General features: G+C 53.0%; 2 protein-coding genes across 3 annotated transcripts; one reads left to right on the top strand and one right to left on the bottom strand.

The window, feature by feature from the left end:
- The first annotated feature begins 70 nt into the window (after positions 1-70).
- Ddx49 (DEAD-box helicase 49) lies at positions 71-9,330 on the top strand. The gene is made up of 13 exons (XM_021169400.3): positions 71-245; positions 1,459-1,582; positions 4,009-4,094; positions 4,179-4,300; positions 4,896-5,083; positions 5,171-5,311; positions 5,749-5,824; positions 6,562-6,638; positions 6,748-6,845; positions 7,443-7,517; positions 8,114-8,202; positions 8,281-8,352; positions 8,494-9,330. Exons 1-13 carry the CDS (start codon positions 131-133, stop codon positions 8,671-8,673), a joined length of 1,443 nt encoding a protein of 480 aa, XP_021025059.1. The 5' UTR covers positions 71-130; the 3' UTR covers positions 8,674-9,330.
- Positions 8,930-19,503, bottom strand: Homer3 (homer scaffold protein 3). 2 transcript variants are annotated; one of them, XM_021169402.2, is made up of 10 exons: positions 19,406-19,503; positions 17,132-17,213; positions 16,897-17,053; positions 16,386-16,517; positions 12,675-12,782; positions 12,027-12,148; positions 11,025-11,181; positions 10,760-10,870; positions 10,585-10,671; positions 8,930-9,213 (listed from the first exon to the last, which is right to left on the bottom strand). In XM_021169402.2, the coding sequence occupies exons 2-10, from the start codon at positions 17,143-17,145 to the stop codon at positions 9,022-9,024; spliced, it is 1,080 nt and encodes a 359-aa protein (XP_021025061.1). In that variant the 5' UTR covers positions 17,146-17,213; positions 19,406-19,503; the 3' UTR covers positions 8,930-9,021. The 2 variants fall into 2 exon arrangements, with proteins under 2 accessions (XP_021025061.1, XP_029336464.1); XM_029480604.2 differs by having other exon boundaries at positions 9,022-9,213; positions 10,564-10,671.
- Positions 19,504-19,772: the final 269 nt, after the last annotated feature.

Consider the following 19,772-nt stretch of genomic DNA (forward strand, 5'->3'; position numbering starts at 1 on the left):
CCGTGACGTCACATTCCTCCGCCAACGTCCTTTCACAACTTTCCCAGGCGGGACTGCGCCGGGATGGGCGTGACGTAACATTCACGCGCCGGAAGCACTCATTTCTAGGTTCTCCGCACAGGTCTGGAGCATGGCGGGGTTCGCTGAGATCGGGTTGTCGTCGTGGCTGGTAGAACAGTGTCGACAGCTGGGGTTGAAGCAGCCCACGCCGGTGCAGCTCGGGTGCATCCCGGCCATCCTGGAAGGTGAGTCCTCGCCTTTCTTTTAATGCCTTTCTTTGCCCGCTCTTCCTTAGCCCCACTTGGGTCCCACGAATCAGGGCAGTGTTGGGTGTTTCGGGGACCCTGACCCGCAGCATTGGCATTTACGCTGCGACTGACTCGTGTTCATTATCACACAGGTGATGGGTGGCACCTCTTAAGTTTTCGTAGCACCCGAGCATAGGGAGAGATCGGTGAATGACTAAAACATGACACTGGGAAAAAAAAGGGTAGAGCTGGCTTTGACGTAGAAGCCGTCAAACTCCAGGTAAAAACCAAGGCTCCGTGTTTGTGTCAGTGCTCTTCGGCCCAGTTCACTTTTGCCATTAAAGAGGCGTCCTTGGAGCCGGACGTGGTGACTCTCAGTCATCTCAATACTGAGCAGGTGGAAGCAGGAGAGTCAGGAGTTCAAGGTGATCCTCAGTTATGTAGCAAGTTGCAGACCAGCCTGGGCTACCTGAAAATTTGTTTCAAACAAGCAATTATAATAATTGTTGGAAATTAGATAATAACACGTTCAAGGAACTAGTGAAAATGAAACAGTTTTAAATATTCCATTCTGCAGAAAGGGGTACCAGTATAGAGAAAAGGCAAAAATAGCTGGTGTGGTGATTTCAAGCAAGTTTTTGAAGCCTTTCCCCAAATATGTGAAATTCCTGACCTTTTCTTCCATAGACCTGCAGGGCTTTCCCTCTCCCCAAATTCCCCATCCCATTGGTCCATTGGGGCCCCAAGTCTTCTCTAATGAATAGTTTGGGTCTTGAGGCTGCCCTTCTTTTCTTTTCTTTTCTTTCTTTTTTTCTTGTTTTTTTGGTGTTTTGAGACAGGGTTTCTCTGTGTAGCCCTGGCTGTCCTGGAACTCACTCTGTAGACCAGGCTGGCCTTGAACTCAGAAATCCGCCTGCCTCTGCCTCCCGAGTGCTGGGATTAAAGGCGTGCGCCACCCTGCCTGGCTGCCCTTCCTTTCTACTCATGGGCTCAGTTACATAGCAGACCACCTGTAACTCTCCAAGTCTTAGACCAACTAGGGGAGAGAAGGGCCCAGTGCCTCCAACTCATCTGTAACTCTAGTGAACCATAAGCGCACCTCGTACTAAAAGCAGACCATACCCATCTATTTCTTACAATAATGAGGGGATGCCCAAGGGACCAATCATGGCCCTTGCTCCACATTGATGCTGCTTTGCCATCTGCCTAGGTCGGGACTGCTTGGGCTGTGCAAAAACAGGAAGTGGCAAGACAGCAGCCTTTGTGCTTCCCATCTTGCAGAAGCTGTCTGAGGACCCTTATGGCATCTTCTGCTTGGTTCTGACACCCACCAGGTGAGCCTCCCCACTCACCCACATGTGCTTTCTTGACCTGTCCGAGTTGCACTTTGCTCTTGTGTGAAATGGGATAAGAATCATTCCTTTCTTGTAGGGATGCAGAATCAATCTGGGCTAATGGTGTGTGTGAGACATTCCTAGGATTCAGGAGGGAGCTACCAAGTCTTAACAGCTAGGGAAACAAAATGATATCCTTGGGCCTGTAAGATTGCTTAGCAGGCAGAGCCATTTGTCTGCAAGCCTAAGTTAAGCCCCCAGGGACTCACCTTCAGGGTGAAAGGAAAGAAGTGACTTCCATAGATTGGCCTCTGACCTCCACTGTAGCGCCACGTCATGCACGTGCACACCCATATAGATAAAGAAATGTAATAAATGTGTTTAAAGGATATTATAGCCGGGCTGTGGTGGCACACGCCTTTAAGCCTGGTCTACAGAGTGAGGTCCAGGACAGCCAGGGCTACACAGAGAAACCCTGTCTCAAAACCAAAAAAACCAAAACAAAACAAAAAAAGCTATTGTAGGTATATAGGTTCCGTTGTGCATAGGAGAGGCCAGCAGCAGGGAACAGAAAGGATGCGGTCAGCACCTTGAATATAGGTCTCAAATATCACACAGAAGATGAGATTGCGATTGTGTTTACATGTGGGTCAGGGATTAACATCAGGCATCCTCCATTTCTCCCCGCCGTGTTTTATTTTTTAACTCCTTTCCCCCACCACTCATCCCCCAGAGCCTGCTGTCCTGGAACTCCCTCTGTGGACCAGGCTGGCACCGACTCACAGAGATCCTCCTGCCTCGACCTCCTGAGTGCTGGGATTAAAAGTGGGTGCCACCACACCCTGCCAAAGGTTTGATTATTTATATGCCACAGACAGAAGAGGGTGTTGAGTCCTGTGAGAGACAGTTGTAAGCCGTCATGTGAGTGCTGGAAATTAAACTCAGGACCTCTGGAAGAGGTCTCAGCTGCTGAGCTGTCTCTCCACCCCCGTCTTCTATTTATTTCCTTTTGGATTTTCTAGGCAGGGTTTCTTTGTGTAACTGTGGCTCTCCTGGACCTCACTCTGGACCAAGCTGACCTCCAATTCACAAAGATCTGCCTGCTGTTGCAGGATGTTTGATCACACTGTGAACCCTAAGATTGTGTTATTTAACTTGTCTTTAGTTGTGGTGTTGCTCAGCCTTAGCACACATCTTTAATGCCTCTGATGTCTAATACAGACACACCCTTAGTACACTGCTGTAATCCCAAACAATGAAAGTAGTTTGTAGAAGGAAGTACCCATGTTTGAAAGTGATGTCTAATTGAGTGGCAGACAAAGTGACAAATCAGAGAAAGATTTGACAGAGTAGCACATGGCCAACTCTCAGGAGAAGAGGAATGGGAAGCTACATGAGGGGCAGTGCAGAGAGGAGGAGGCGGTGCAGAGAGGAGGAGGCGGTTCTCCTGGGACAGTTGTGCAGAGGCAGGTTGCAGGGAGAGAACAACTCTACACAGGTGAAGACAGACCGAGCCAAAGAATCGGGAGCCAGAAGATTAGAACAGAATTACTATGAGGTCAAGCAGGGCAATTCAGGAGGGGGGGGAGGGGGAGGAGAGAGAGAGAGTGTGTGAGTGTGTGTGAGAGAGTGAGTGAGTTTGAATCAGTCAGTGTGAAGAGGAGTTAGAGCTGGAACAGCTGAGTTAAACCAGCCAGTCAGAGCTCAGAAAGAACTAGAAAGGGGCCGGGCGTGGTGGCGCACGCCTTTAATCCCAGCACTTGGGAGGCAGAGGCAGGTGGATTTCTGAGTTCGAGGCCAGCCTGGTCTACAGAGTGAGTTCCAGGACAGCCAGGACTACACAGAGAAACCCTGTCTCGAAAAACCAAAAAAAAGAAAAAAAAAAGAACTAGAAAGGGTGAGCTTACTCAGCAGTGAGCCTCAGAGGCTGAAAACGTTTTAGGCCTAGGTAAGATTGTACAGAGGCAGCTGGGCTTGGTAGCACACGCCTTTAATCCCAGCACTTGGGAGGCAGAGGCAGGCAGATTTCTGAGTTCGAGGCCAGCCTAGTCTAAAAAGTGAGTTCCAGGACAGCCAGGGCTACACAGAGAAACCCTGTCTCGAAAAAAAAAAAAAGATAGTACAGGACTAGGCCTAGGTTAGCAGACAGGCAGTAAGCCTTGGAGACAACAATTAGAGCAGAGAATGAACTCTCATGTGGAGGGCAGAGGACCAGCTGAAGGAATCATGTGGAACCAGCTTTCCTTCCACCTTGTGGGTCCTGGAGACCGAACTCCAGATGTGAGCTTGTATCTTGCCTGCTGAGACATGTTGCCAGTCTCCTTAGAATTGATTTTTGAGGAGGCCAGGAGGAGCCTGGAGGAAAGAGAGGGGATGGGAGAGAGGCACAGGCACCAGTTCATCTGGCTGGCTCTTGTCATCCACAGAGAGCTGGCCTACCAGATCGCTGAGCAGTTCCGGGTGCTGGGGAAGCCTCTGGGCCTGAAGGACTGCATCATTGTTGGCGGAATGGGTATGGGGGCTGAGAGGTTGCTGTGGGCCTTGGGGGGTTCCTGCTCATCCCTCCCACTCAGTCTCACCTCTCCCTCCACTTCAGACATGGTGGCTCAGGCGCTGGAGCTCGCTCGGAAGCCACACGTGGTGATTGCCACCCCTGGGCGCCTGGCTGATCACCTGCGCAGTTCCAACACTTTCAACATGAAGAAAATCCAATTCCTGGTGAGCCAGCTGTGCTCCTGAGGCTAGAGACTGGGCTGGGGGCACCTTGTGTCAATTTTCTCTTTTCTCCTCTGCTGTTCTGTGAGACATGGGATCTCTATGGAGGAGCCCTGGCTGTCCTGGAGCTCTGTATACAGATGTGCATGAGTGTGCTCAGCTGGTACCCATTCCTGACACTGGTATCACAGATGGTTAAGCAAAGGGCTAGAAATAAAGACAAGGGCCAGCTGGGTGTGCTGACACACAACCTTCCATCCCAGGGCTCAGAATACAGAGGCAGAAGGAGATTTAGGAGTTCGAAGCCAGCCTAGTCTGCATAGTTCCAGGACAGTCAGTACTATATAGCAAGACTCTGTGTTATACAGAACAAAAAACCCAGTAGAGACAAGACATGTAGGTGGGCTGTCCTAGAGGACCTGCTGGAGTCTTGCACAGTGGGTGACCCGGACTTGAGGCTGAGGACAGTGTTCAGGAACCCATTTCGCAGTGTCTGAAAGGCAGGTGGGCTATGCTTGGGGCTTTTACTGAGCATCTGCAGCTCCCAGGTTGAAGATTTTGCAGTGGTCCAGCCTCCTCTCCTGCTGCTCGGATGCAGGTGATGGATGAGGCCGACAGGCTGCTGGAGCAGGGTTGCACCGACTTCACCACAGACCTGGAGACCATCCTGGCAGCCGTTCCAGCACGAAGGCAAACGCTGCTGTTCAGTGCCACGCTGACTGACACACTCAAGGAGCTGCAGGGCCTGGCCACCAACGAGCCCTTCTTTTGGGAGGCACAGGCCACGTGAGTCCCACAGCTGTGGGTGAGGGTCACCCCAGAGAGTTGAGGCAGAAGAACCTGAGGTAGGATGCTCTGCCCTTCCACCTCCAGAGTCCGCACAGTGGAGCAGCTTGATCAGCGCTATTTGTTGGTACCGGAGAAGGTGAAGGACGCCTACCTGGTTCACCTGGTCCAGACCTTCCAGGACCAGCTGGAGGACTGCTCCATCATCATCTTCACCAATACCTGCAAGTGAGTGGCAGGCTCTGGCCGTCCCCTGTGCTGGAGGCTCTGGCCCACCTTACCACATGTGAAGGTGAAACTGGGCTAGGCCCAGTGGCGCTGCTGTGATCCAGGAGGCATGGAAAGCTCTTCCAGGCCAGCCAGGGCTACACAGTGAGGCCCTGACTCAAACAAGAAAAAAATAAGAGCTGTTGGCTGTCTCCTAACAGTGTAGAGGGCAGAGGAGGGGCCACTGTCCACCATAGGAGAGGGGATCAGCAACTTGATAGCTCTACTTTGGAAGTCAGAGTACCATGGTCAGGGCTGCTGCTTGTTGGTTCTGGCTTTGAGAGGCTCACAGGCAGCAGACCAAGCATCTCTACCACTGCTCGGCCGGGTGTTCGTTTGTTCATTTGTTCAGGTGATGTCTCCGTGCTGGGCACTCACACCCATCCTTTTCCCATCAGGACCTGCCAGATCCTTTGTATGATGCTTCGAAAGTTCAACTTCCCCACAGTGGCACTGCACTCCATGATGAAGCAGGTGATGGACCACGGCCATAGCCTCTCTCTAGTCTCAAATGTCACAACTCAGAGGCTGAGGATATGGCTCAGTTGGTAGAGTAATGTTGTTCAATTTTAGAGGGCTGTGGTTCAGTTGGGAGAGTCCTTGCCTAGCATGGATGAGACCCTGGGTTCCATCCCCAGCACTGTTAACTGGGCATAGTGGTCTGTCTATTGCACTCAGGAGGTGAGGCAGGAAGAGCAGAAGTTCAAGGCCAGCCTTGACTACATAGGAAGTTCAAGACCAGTTTAGTGCTAATAGAGACGCTGTCTTTGGTTTTGGTGGGGTTGTTTGTTTTGTTTTGTTTTTGTTTGTTTGGGGGAGTTTGTTGGTTTTGATTTGTGGGGTTTTTTTGTTTATTCATTTAGTTTGATTTTGCTTTCTTTTGTCTTTGGTACTTGAGACAGGGCCTCTCTATGTAGCCCTGTTTTGTCTTGGAGCTCCCTATGTAGACCAGGCTGTCCTCAAAATCACAGAGATCTGGCTGACTCTGCTTCCCAAATGCTGGGATTAAAGTGTGTGTTAGCATGCTTAGCACAGCCCTGCCCCCCACCCCCCAAAAGAATACAAAAGAAGACATCACAGCACTGTGATACCGCTCCCCTCCCCATGTCATCCTGTTGTCCCCTTTGTCCACCTTCTTCCCTGGTCTGGTCTCAGCCCTGTCCCCAGGCTTACTCCATCTGCTCACAAATCTTTTCTCACCTATGGCACAGAAAGAGCGCTTTGCAGCCCTGGCCAAATTCAAGTCCAGCATCTATCGGATTCTTATTGCCACTGACGTGGCCTCAAGGTGAGACCACCATGGCACAAGCAATGAGACCAAGAAGCTGGCCGTGGGTAAGCTGAGTGTAAGCCTTGGTTTCCCTTCATGGACTGCAGCTGAATGCTCTGTCCCCCAGGGGCCTGGACATCCCCACTGTGCAGGTGGTCATCAACCACAACACCCCTGGGCTTCCCAAGATCTACATCCATCGGGTTGGCCGCACAGCCCGTGCAGGTAAGCAGAGCCAGGCACGGGAGGTTCCAGCTGCACTGGAGAACTGGGTCCACCACTAAGTGGGAACAGCTTTCCAGTGTCCTGGCTTCCATCCCCAGCCTGATGCCTCACTGAGATGCTGACCCAGGGGCCAGGGAGGCATCTGCTTTGATATTCCCTCATGCCTGGATTGCTGGGGCCAGACTGGACCTGCCATCCTGCCCCTGTGGGTTTTGGGAAGTCTGAGAATGACCCTGTCTTAACAAATAATAAGCACTGAGAAGCTGGCTGCTGTGGGTCATGAGCCCTATCAGCCGAAAGTCTCCTTCAGCTTGGTCACCACTGAAGAAAGAGCAGTAGAGGAGGACTAAGCTGGCCTCCAGCCATAAAGGAAAAGCAGCTTGCTGCTGGCCCTCACAAAGGGCAGCTTAGCAGACCTGCTCCCCACTGTCCCTCAGCTTCCCAGCGTCCCCTCTGCCTGTCACATACAGAGCCCACCCTGGGGGCAGCCCTAGTTCTCTTCACTGATTTCTTGCCTCTGAGGAGGTCCCTGGAGCTGATCAGCTGGGACAAGCCTCTTGATGGGGCCCAGGTTCTGTGACAAATGTGTCCCCACAGGGAGACAGGGGCAAGCCATCACACTGGTGACGCAGTATGACATCCACCTGTTGCATGCCATCGAGGAGCAGATCAGTAAGTGGGTAGGGTCCAGGGTGGGTCCTGTCCAAGCCTGGGAGATGAATTCCTCTCCCTAGCTTACTTTACTCTGGGACATCTATTCCAGTGCTCACCCTGAAAATGCACCCTGCACACAGGACACCAAACCTGAAGGTCCCTGTGTGGTTTGGAGGTTGACAAGGATGTGAGTTCTCAGGCAGGCTCTACAACCTATGTTAAACAGCCACCAAGACGGGCCATCTGGAGCTCCTTGTAGAAGCTTTCAGTTTAACTCTCAGTGGCCTGAAGACCTGTGCTCACAATGCAGAGCCTGTCTCAACCTCTCAGGGAGCCAGATCTCACTTCATTTACTTGTTCATTTGTTTATTCAGTCATTAATTTGAGACAGATTCTTGCTCTACAGAGCTGGCCTGGAACTCAGCTGGAACGAGTGATCCCCCTGCCTCCACCTCCCAGTGCTGTGATGACAAGCATGTGCTGCCAAGCTTGGCAGCATTTTGCGTTTTCTAAATATCATCAGTCCACATTTGGTTGGATCCAGACATCCAGAGCTGGGGGCGCAGAGGGCTGGTTGCACTCCCAGCCCAACTCAGTATTTCCTGTCCCTGCAGAGCAGCAGCTGGCAGAGCTGGTGGTGGAGGAGGCTGAGGTCCTACAAATCCTCACACAGGTCAACGTAGTGCGAAGGGAGTGCGAAATAGTAAGTGTGGCCAGCCTGTCGGGTGGGGCGGGGCTTCCTGCCCTGGGCCTGACTGACCTGTCCCCTCCCCACCCCTAGAAACTGGAGGCTTCGCATTTTGATGAAAAGAAAGAGATCAACAAGCGGAAACAGATGATCCTGGAGGGGAAGGTAGTATAGGGAGGCATGGGTGTGCAGGGGCAGGCGTGAGAGTGTGGCCAGTAAGGGTGGGTGGGGCCTGGGGACGGGTAGGGGCGGGGGGAGCCAGTCCCTGGGAAGCTGCCCAGTTACATTCTCAGCTCCCTTCTGCAGGACCCAGACCTGGAGGCCAAACGAAAAGCTGAGCTGGCCAAGATCAAGCAACAAAACCGACGCTTCAAGGAGAAAGTGGGGCAGACGCTTCGGCGGCAGAAAGCAGGGAGCACTGTCCGACGGTCGCGTCCTCCCAGATCTCGGCCCCAAGAGCCAGCCCAGGCTGAGGCTCAGGACTGAGCTGTAAACCTGGTGCTGGTGGCCCCTGACTTCAGTAAACACTCTTTGAACCTATCAATCCGACTTGAAAATGGGGTGGGATGAGTGCAGGGTCTTCAGGTCTCAGGATCCCAAAGCCTCAGTTGCCCCATGGGGATGACTAGTGCAGCCTTCCCTCGCAGTGTCCTGGGGTGCAGGGCAGCAGCAGCCAGGGACAGCAGGTGCCAGCAACGCCACACGTAGAAATGTAACCTGGGCAGAAGCACTGCCCAAGGATTCTAGAAAACTATACAGTGCAAAGCTCAGAGACAGCTGGGGTCCCCTGGCCCCTGCCAGGGCGCCTTGAGGCCGCAGACACTCCAGGGCAGACTAGGGTGCTGCCTCTGCCAGTCGTGCCAGGCCCTCACGCAGCTCGCTGAGCTCAAACAGCCGAACATCCAGCAGCTGCGCAGCCCGGCCCACCTCTGCCCGAGCGCGCTCCCGCTCGGCCCGCGCCTCCTCCAGGTTGCACTCCATCGCCCGCAGCTGCTGCTCAAGCTCCGCATTGCGGGTCTCCAGGTCCTACACGGGGAAGAAGGGGTGGGGTGGTAGCTCTGGTTGCCAGTTATGTCTGATGTGGTCCATGGCTCTCACCGGGTCAGTAAAGTGCCATTAAAATGTGAAGTACTGAGTTTGGAATCCAATGGCTACATATAAAGCATGGCTGGCAAGCATTTGTAATCCCACTGCTGGGAAGACAGGCAGGATTCCTAGAGCATACTGGACAACCTAAGCGTCCCCAGGCCAGTAAGAGACACTGTTTTTTCTTCTTTTATTTTTTGGTTTGGTTTTTTTTTGGAGATGGGGTTTCTCTGTGTAGCCCTGGAACTCACTCTGTAGACCAGGCTGGCTTCGAACTCAGAAATCCTTCTGCCTCTGCCACCTAAGTGCTGGGATTAAAGGTGTGCGCTGCCACTGCCCAGCTAGAGACCCTGTTTCTAAAAACAAGATGGACTATAGAGATGGGTCAGTGTAAAGAGTATGAACTTCTCCAGAAGACCTGAGTTCACCTCAAAGCACTGGTGTACAATACCGCACATGTAACTAAATCTTAACGCTAGATGCACCGCATGTCTCACAGGCCTTTAACCCAGCACGCGGGAAGCTGCTGCTAGAGACAGTCAGTATGAAAAACAAAAACCCTAAAATGAAGGTTTAATCCCCGGTAGCCACATGGTAGAAGGAGGGAACTGCGTCCTAACAGCATGGTCTGGAGCCAAGCACTTTTAATGAAGTGGGCAGTGGAACTAAAGAGATGGTAACCTGAAGGCCCTGAATTTCAGTTGCCTCTTACCCACACACAATCTAATGCCCCCAGCCACTGCTAGCAGCTGTAACCTCAAGGGTGGGAGAGCAGGGTCCCACTGTTGATTGACTCAGCACCCAGCCAATCTGAGCTCAGTAAGATAGTCTCAAAGGATGGTGTGCAAAGAAACTGGGGAAGACACCAACTCCAGCTTCCATGCACATACATGCGCATCTGCACCCACATGGGATGTATGTATGCACATACACTACACGCAAAAACCAATGATAGGTGGTACCTGGGTGGCATACAAACGCATAGAACAGGCTTCCTGTAGATTCTCTCCCTGGGAATACAGTCCTGTGACCAGGAGGGCCAATGATCCTGGGGTCCTGGGCCTTTGCACAATCTGCTCCCGCCCTCAGAGACAACAGGGTCATCTCCCCAGGACATTCCTGGAGATGCTCCAGATACTCTTGGCTGAGGTCTCTGGAAGTTTCCCTGGGACCTTAGACTGCTCAGATGTGGGAAGACTAGGTATGAGGTTGCTTAGCAACTTTTAAGTAGACAGCCCTATCCCACTCACAGGCAGATGAGACCTGTTCTACCCCAGGGGCCACTCTTACAGCTGAGGTCCTGCAGCCAACCTGAACCTGCTGCTGTGTCTCTTCCCGCTCGGCAGTGTCTGGAGCCTCTCGGGTGCCAGTGCTCTGATTCTTCAAAGTCTGGATCTCCTAGAGAAGAAGGTGTCCGAGGTGTCCTCAGAGGCCCCTGATTCCCGAGGAGAGTACAACAGGATCCCTAAGCTTGCCCCTGGCTCACCTGGTCCTTGGTCTGCACCCGAGCCTCCAGCTGCTCCACCGACTGGCTGGTTGCTTCTTTCTCTACTACCCGGACTGGCTCTACAGCCACCTGGGCCTCCAGCTCTGCCACCTGCACACATGCAACTCAGTGATCCTACCGTCCTCTGGGACACGGAGGGCCTGATGGCCCCTATGAAGCTCTCACAGTTTCAAATCATTTTACAGCAAGAAATGGCCTGCTGGGGACTGATGGGTAGAAGGGATGTTGGGTGAGGGGTCCTCACCCGCTGCCGCAAGAGTTCAGCCTCTGCACGTTGGACCTCCAGTTGTTGCCTCCACTGAGTGGCCGCTGCGTTGGCCTCCCGAAGGGCTCCTGCCAACCTCTGGTTGCTGTCCTGAAGCGCGAAGAACTCGGCCTCCCACTGGACCTCCCCTACGGAGCTGAAGGGAAGACACCGGGCTGGGGTGTGCATGGTCAGGACGGGCGTCATCTGGAGAAGGGTATCCTGGACTAAGCAGGGCCAAAGCAACACTAAGCCAGGGAGTGGGACCATGAAACCATATGTGGAGCTGTGGCTCCTCAGAGGCCGAGACAGGAGAATCCCCTTAGGAACAATGTCAGCCTAGGTTATATATAATGAGCTCTGGGATATATAACAGGACCCTACCTCCAAAAATTTTTGGAAGCCTATCGCTGCCCTCCAGAATGCCAAGAAAGCAATGGGGGGGGGGGGTCGTCAGGCCCATGGTCAAAAGAGATGGGGGTGCGAATGATGAGGAAAGTGCAGCCTCCTTTCCAGAAGAGGCAAGAACCTATTGCTTCCTCGTCTCCCAGGTCTGTAGTCCAGTTTCCTACACCCCCACAGGTCTCACCTTGATGACCACGCCCCTTACTTCCTGCCAGGACCCTGACCCCAGAAACACCATCCTAATGGTCTGTCCTGGGGATGTCCTACCCTAGCACACCCCTTTAGTGACAATCAAGACCTTGACACTTGCTGAGCGGTTGGCACACGCCTTTAATTCCAGCACTTGGGAGGCAGAGGCAGGCGGATTTCCGAGTTCGAGGGCAGCCTGGGCTACAGAGTGAGTTCCAGGACAGCCAGAGCTATACAGAGAAACCCTGTCTCGAAAAACCAAAAAAAAAAAAAAAAAAAAAAAAAAAAAAAGACCCTGACACTAGAAACCAAACCACACCACCCGAAAGTTCAGTCTGGACACAAGATACCCCTTAGGCCCCCGCCACGCCCATTTTTCAAACAGGCTCCGCCAACTACACCACTCACCCTTCTGACAGCATCTTCTTCAACCGTTCCCGCTCGGTGGGGCCAGGGGTGTCCGCGCTCTGGCTACGGAACAGTTTTTCCTCTCCTGGACCATTGGTGCTGACCAAGGGGCTTGGAGGAACCTGTGCATGGGAGCCAGGACTGGGTCACAGTGGGCATTTGCTTCAGTCAAGGTCATGGTAGGAAGTAAAGTTGACTGAAGCGAGGACTGAAGTCACTGGGGTATTGAGGTCAGGGAGTCTGAACTGACCCCTGATGACCAGTGTGTCTCTTTCCTCACTGGTGCTCCATATCTCCCCAGAGCCTCCTGTCCCCCACCTGCCTGGTGTCCCTACAGAAACAGGGATCTGAACATTTGGAACTGCACTCCCCCAGGTAAAATTGAGGCATGGGCCAGTGGAAGGGCTGGTCACCAAGTCTGATGCCCCGCTGAAAGAAAAGAACTGACTCCCACAAGTTATCCTCAGAGCTCCATATGTGCACCCAGGCACACGCACATGTGTGCACACGTACATAAATGTGGTTAGACCACCAGCCACCCTTAGACACTAATACAGTGCAAGGCCCCTGATATCAGAAGCATATATGGCTGCTTCAGGGGTGTGGTAGTCATGGGGCACTGTAGATATGGGGTGCAGGAACACCTACCTGATGGGAGGCAAGGGCCAGGCCAGTACTAGTGAATTCTCCACCATCTTGAGATTTCTCTCGAGCCAGCCTGGCAGCTTCTTTCACCTCCTGAAACTTCTCAGCAAACTGAGGGTGAGGCAGGGGGACAGTCAGAAAGCATTTCCCACGTCTTGTGTCACACTCCCAACTGCACCTGTCCTGTCATCCTGGGAAGAGTCAACCCTGTGGGCATCTCAGGTGTCAGGATGACACATAGAGCGGGGGTTGGCAAATTAGAGAGGTGACATTAAAAAGTTCTGAGCTGCCGGGCAGTGGCGGCCCACACCTTTAATCCCAGTGCTTGGGAGGCAGAGGCAGGTGGATTTCTGAGTTCGAGGCCAGCCTGGTCTACAGCATGAGTTCCAGGACAGCCAGAGCTACACAGAGAAACCCTGTCTCAAACCGCTCCTCCACCCCCAAAAAAAAGCTCTGAGCCACACTTTCTGGGACTTTCTGTTCTGTTGGGCTGAGTGGCCAGCCTGAGGCTAGTTGCCCATCTGTCCTTCACACCTGCCAGTAACACAGGAAAGACATCCACAGGCAGCAAGAGGCTGCGTCTCCTGGCATCCCTTTCTCCCAAGGCTGTCAGCTGACAGCTAATGCTGGTTCCGAGTTTATAATAATGTGGGGTTTTTTTTCACTTTAACATAATTTTTGTTTCTTATAGAGACCGTGTGAGGTCTGGAGCCATACTCCACAGTTAGGAAAGCAGACTGCTGTCATTGAGGAGCTACATAAGGTCACACACCACCTCAGGCAACTAGTGCACAACTGCCTGTGACCAGCTCCAGGGATCCAATGGCCTCTGCAGGGCATCTGCACGCACATACACACAGGCATGACATGTATACACATAAATTTTTTTTTTTTTTTTTTTTTGGTTTTTCGAGACAGGGTTTCTCTGTATAGCCCTGGCTGTCCTGGCACTCACCTTGTAGACCAGGCTGGCCTCGAACTCAGAAATCCGCCTGCCTCTGCCTCCCGAGTGCTGGGACTAAAGGCGTGCGCCACCACGCCCGGCTAAATTTTTTTTAAAAAGCAAAAAAAGCCAGGCGTGGTGGTGTATGCCTTTAATCCCAGCACTTGGGAGGCAGAGGCAGGCATTTCTGAGTTCAAGGCCAGCCTGGTCTACAGAATGAGTTCCAGGACAGCCAGGGCTACACAGCGAAACCCTGTCTCAAAAAAATCAAAAATAAATAAATCAATAAAGCCAGGCATCAGTGGTGCACACCTTTAATCCCAGCACTGAGGAGGCAGATGCAGGAGGATCTCTGAGTTTGGTGCCAGCCTGGTCTACACAGCAAATTTCAGGACAGCAAAAACTACACAGTGAAACCTGGCTTGAAAAAACAAAACAAAAAAACAAAAACCAGGAGGCTAGTGAGCTGGCTCCATAGGCTTGCTACGAGCCTGAGGACATAAGTTTGGTCCTTAGAACCTACAGACTCCCACTGCACATGAGGACCTACACAGGCACAACCCAGAAACAAGAAATCAATAGAATAGAAACTTTAAAAGAAAACTTGTTTTTAAATTTATTTCTATTACTGTTAATTGTGTATATAAGTGCCCCCAGAAACCAGAGGCATCAAATCCCCTCCATGGAGTTATAGAAGGTGGGCCCACCATGTGGGGGCTGGAAACTGAACTCACTGCCTGCAAGAGCAGCACTTGCTCTTAGCCCCTGAGCCATCTCCCACCCCCACAGTGTTTAAGCTGCACCCTTCGTTGTACTGCTGCCCTGTAAGCCCCTGAGGCTCAGACAGGCAGATTAGAAATTCAAGGTTAGCCTCAGCTACAACGTGAGTCTGAGACCAGCCTTGTCTACATAGCAAGTTCTAGACCAGCCAGGGCTATAGAGTAAAGACCCCACTACCCACAAAAATGAAAAATAAAAAAAGAAAATAATTTTTTAAAAACTTCTTTTATTTGACATGTATCCATGTTTTTCCTGCATGTCTATCTGGGCACCAAGGCCTGGTACCCTTGGGAGCCAGAGGTGTCAAATGTCCTGGAATTGAAGATACAGATGGCTGTGAGTCACCATGTACGTACTGGGAATTGAACCTGGATCTTCTGCAAGAGCAGCCAGTGCTCTTAATCACAGAGCCAGCTCTCCAGGCCCGGAAAGTATTACTTTTTAACCAGGCAAGGGCTAATTCTAGCCACCAGGAAGTCTGACATAGGATTGCTAGAGGCCAGAGAGACCTTAAATAAACAACCAATCAGGGGTGGTGGCACACACCTGTGAGCTAGCACTCTAGTGGCAGAAGGATTGTGGAGAGTGACAGTGAAACCCTGCCTAAAACTTAAAAGACAAAACAAAGCCAGGCAGGTGTGGTGGCACAGGCCTTCAATCCCAGCACTCAGGAGCCAGAGGCAGGTGTTCAAAGCCACCCTGGTCTACAAAGCAAGTTTCAGGACAGCCAGAGAAACACAGGAAAAACCCTGTCTGGAAACATCCCCTAGCCCCGCCCCCCATGCCCCAAATAAAATAAAAAATAATAGGGGTCTGGAGAGATGGCTCTGGCTCAGTGATTAGGAGCACGAGAGCCGCTCTTCCAGAGGACCCAGGGTCTGTTCCCAGCACTCACATGGTGGCACTCAACTGTCTGTGATTCCATCTCCAGGGGATCTGGCGCCCTCTACTGGCCTCCACAGGCACAGTGCATACACATGCAAGTACACATAGATACATGGAAGCAAAAGACTTACATACATAAAAAATATTAAATAACAACAACAAAAAAATCAAAAGCTGGCCATGGTGGCACACAGTCTTAGTCCCAGCACTTAGGAGGCAGAAGCAGGTGGATCTCTGAGTTCAAGGCCAGCCTGATCTACAGAGTGAATTCCAGAACAGGCAGAGCTACATAGAAAATCAAAACAAAGCAAAACAAATTTGCGGCTAAATTGTGGCCCAGTGAGAGCCAAGATGCTCCATTCTTAGAGCCCACATAGTAGACAGGAAGCCAAGCCCACTCCTCTGTCTCCATAGGCACACCCATACACATTTACACCGAAGCAAATAAAAAAGGAATTTTTTTTTTTTAATTAAAAAATTTTAGCCGGAGCCGGGCGTGGTGGCGCACGCCTTTAGTCCCAGCACTCGGGAGGCAGAGGCAGGCGGATTTCTGAGTTCGAGGCCAGCCTGGTCTACAAAGTGAGTTCCAGGACAGCCAGGGCTATACAGAGAAACCCTGTCTCAAAAAAACCAAAAAAAAAAAAAAAAAAAAAAAAAAATTTGAGGAGCTAGAGAGATGCCTCAGTAGTTAAGAATGCTTCTAAAAGTCCTGAGTTCAACTCCCAGCACCTATGTCTGGAGCCCTAACAATGGCCTGTTCCTCCTGCTCCAGGAGATCTGATGTCCTCCTCTGACCTCTGTAGGTAACAGCACACACGTGGCCTGTGCACATACAAATGCATACAGATGCACACAAACGCATACAAATATACCTGAAAAAGATAATGGCCTCATTACTAAGTAGTGATGTTAGAAGTTGGAGAGAGGTGCAGCGGGGGGCAGGGGATGTGCCCAGTCCAGGCTTCCATCCAAAGCTGCTGAGAGGCTTGAGGGGTTGAAGCAAGTGGGCAAATGACCACACCACCCAGGGCACTCAAGAAGGCCTGTCACCCGTCAGCCCACCCTGAGGAACACAGATGCCAATCACTGCCCGTGTCCCAGCCCACCTGGGTCAGCTGCTGTTCAGAGGCAAAGCCTAGGCCGTAGACAGTGTTGGCTCGACTGTCTGCCCATTGCCCGAACTTCTGAGAGGTTTTGGTGAAGGTCATGTTGGGAGTGACAGTGCTGTTGATGATGGCCTAGAGGTGGGGGAAGCAAGATTCCAGGTCAGAAGATACTGAGCGCCAGGAGCAACTAGCCCGACAGACTGCTGGAGAAGGAGCATTCAAGTTGAAGGCTACACACTGGAGTTAAAATTTTAAAAAGGAATTTTAGGCATCTGTCTTAGTAGCTAATCCCTACCTAGGATCCCCCAGTGAGGAGCTATCGGAAGGCATATGGGTGGAGCCTCCACCTAGAAACCCCAGTGAAGGGCTGCAGCAGAACTCTTGGCCCTTCTCGGAGACCCCACCACTGAGTTATTTCTGGAAGACGTTAGGTCTCAGAAAGGATCATTGATTCCCAAGTCACCCAGCCTGGCTGGTGGCTGCACACCTGCCCCCAAGCCCCTGCTCAGACCTTGGCACCCCCGATGCTGATGATGCGGTACACATTTCGGGTTGCATCATAGAAATAGGACACGGTAAGTGCGTGCTTGCCGGCAGGGATCCAGTTCCGCTTTGTAGTGGGGTCGATCTGGAATACGTGCGCCCGGGTGCTGAAGATTGGCTGTTCCCTACAGCAGGGACAGAAACTCTGCAGGAGTCTGATGCCACCCAGGGGCAAGGCCAGACCAGAGGGGGTAGGTGCTCACCTGGCTGTGGACATTGGTCAAGTTGGGCTGGATGGCCTCTAAGGGGCACCCAGAGGGGTGACAGGAGCTACTTGCTTGTCCCCTAGGGAAAGAAGAAGATTGTGAGTAAGGCTCCAAGGATACTTAGGCCAAGTGGGTCCTCCAGGTGACTTCACAAAACCAGCGAGGCAGGAGCAGCACTGGGCAGTGAGCAGCTGCTGGTCAGACACCCACTTCCTCAGTCCCAGCCCAGACTGGCCTTGAAATCACTTTGCAGCCAACAGCAACCTTGAACTCTTGATCCTCTGACCTCCACCTCCTAAATGCTGGGACGGCAGCTTGTGCCATCACTCTTGGTTCATGTGGTGCTGAGGATGGGGCCCAGAGCATCCTGTATGCCATGCAAGCTCTCTACCACCTGAGCTGAAGGCATAAACAAAAGGCCCTGCTTTCGGGAGAAGCCCCCACAATTGGACTGAGTGATCTCTAGATCTCTAGTCTCACCAGAGAGGTGATACAGTGCCACCAAACTGCAAGGGTAGGTAGGAGATGGCTTGGAGAATAGCCTGGTTGTTGGCATGCAGTACTATACTCACTGTCCAGCTTACCCACCACTGGGCAAGTGTCCTCCCACAGGAACTGAACATGAGGTCAAGATCAACCGAGTGGAACATCTCATTCATCCCCTCCCATCCAACAGCCCCCCTCTCCTCCCAGAGGGCCTTGCATCAAAATGTGGGACAAAGCTGGATCCATGGTGAGGCCCTGTGGTTTTATCTATCTGTAAGCCAAGGCAGTTTGATCATGCATCCCAGGAGTTCAAGGCTAACCTGGTCATCATAGCCATAACCCCATCTCAAGGAGTAAAAGTGGAGTGCTTCCAGGGACCTGACAGGGAAATCAGGACATCGCTGACCCCACAAATGGACCACTTGAGGGCTGGAGAGATGGTTCAGTGGGTAAGAGCACTGACTGCTCTTCCAGAGGTCCCGAGTTCAATTCCCAGCAACCACAATAGTGGCTCACAACCATCTGTAATGGGATCCGATGCCCTCTTCTGATGTGTCTGAAGACAGCTACAGTGTACTTGTATAAATAAAACAAATAACTCTAGGAAGGAAGGAAGGAAGGAAGGAAGGAAGGAAGGAAGGAAGGAAGGAAGGGAGGGAGGGAGGGAGGGAGGGAGGGAGGGGGGAGAGAGAGAGAGAGAGAGAGAGAGAGAGAGAGAGAGAGAGAGAGAGAGAGAGAGAGAGAGAAAGGACCACTTAGCCCAGATAACTGTGTGTCTGAGACTCCAGGGAGCTTATTTAAAAGGAAAAAATGAAAGCCTGGTATGGTGGCACCAGCACTGGGGAGAATCTGGGGAGAATGAGGAGACTTTGAAGCCAATCTGAGCTACAGAGTGGGACCATGTCTCAACGCACAGGCACACACACACACAAGCACGCATTGCACACAGCGGTTCATCCTAGTCCCCACCTTGTGAACAGGGAACAGGACTGGGAGAAGGGAGCTCCCCAGCCTCCTATGAATGCTTGTACCCATCATTCTCCTAAGCCCCCCAAACTTCACCTAAGGGGATTGGAGGAGAAAGAGGGTCCTGCGGGTGCGGGAGGTCAAGGCCCGGGGTCTGAGGTCAGGGCCCCTCCAAGCTGTCTTGGGAAGCTGCTGTATCGCTATCACGGGGTCCGAAACCATACGGAGGGAGGGTGGGGGGGTTGTCCAGTCAGAGACGCTATTGGGACTGGCGGAGATTGGGGGAAAGGGGTCCCCGAACCCAGGCCCTTCCGGTCGGACCACTCCTGCCTGGACTTGCCACCATCAGGAAAAGTTACTCACTGAGTGGTCACGCGCCTCGGAGCAGAGGCGCGGGGCGGAGAACCGCGATCGCGCGCGGCGGGGACCCTGCCAGGAGCCCCGCGCCGGCTTCCCACTTGGCACCGGTTCCCACTCCCTCCAGGACAGCTCGTGAGGGCAACTACGGGAGCCTCTGACCCGCAACTTTCTAAGTGGCGGAGCCTCGCGATGAGGCGTCCCTAACACCCGGACCTCGGCTGAGGAACCCGGTGAAGACGCGCCCCGTGCCCCGCGCCCCGCGCCCCAGCCAGCACCTGAGCCGGCCCCCTAGCCCGTACCCCAGGACCCCAACCCCTCAGAACCCCAACCCCTCAGTCTGCACCCCGCAGCTCCCGGGCCCCGCCTCACAGTCCGCAACTTTGGAAACCGTCTACGTTTCCTGCGCCCCCGACTCCCTGATTGTGCCTCGGAAGCTGGGGTCCCCCCTGTCTGGCTCACCCCGCGTCGTCGTCGCTGCAGCCTCCGGCCCGCGCCCTCCGCGCGCCCCGCGCCGCCCGCGCCTTTGTCTGCGCCGCCTCCGGTCCCATCGCGGCCAGTCCCCGCGCCGCCCCGCCTCTGCCCAGCGCCCCCTACTGGCCAGCTACGGAGGGCGGGGAGGAGGGAGGGGACCGGGAGAGGAAAGAAGGGGAGGGCGGACATGGAGGGGGGAGTTGGGCGGGGTGAAAGGGCAGAGGAAGGGGAGGGCACCAGGAGGTCAAGAGGAGGAACTTCTGAAGGGGGGACCCAGTGGGAGGCAACTGAAGGAAGTGGGGAGGGCGTGGCTTTTGAAGGAGGGGGAGGGGCCCATAAAGTCTGGGGCTGGGAC

This window comes from Mus caroli, unplaced genomic scaffold, assembly GCF_978045245.1.
Source record: "Mus caroli unplaced genomic scaffold, Mus_caroli_1 scaffold_10, whole genome shotgun sequence".
Classification (NCBI taxonomy): domain Eukaryota; kingdom Metazoa; phylum Chordata; class Mammalia; order Rodentia; family Muridae; genus Mus; species Mus caroli.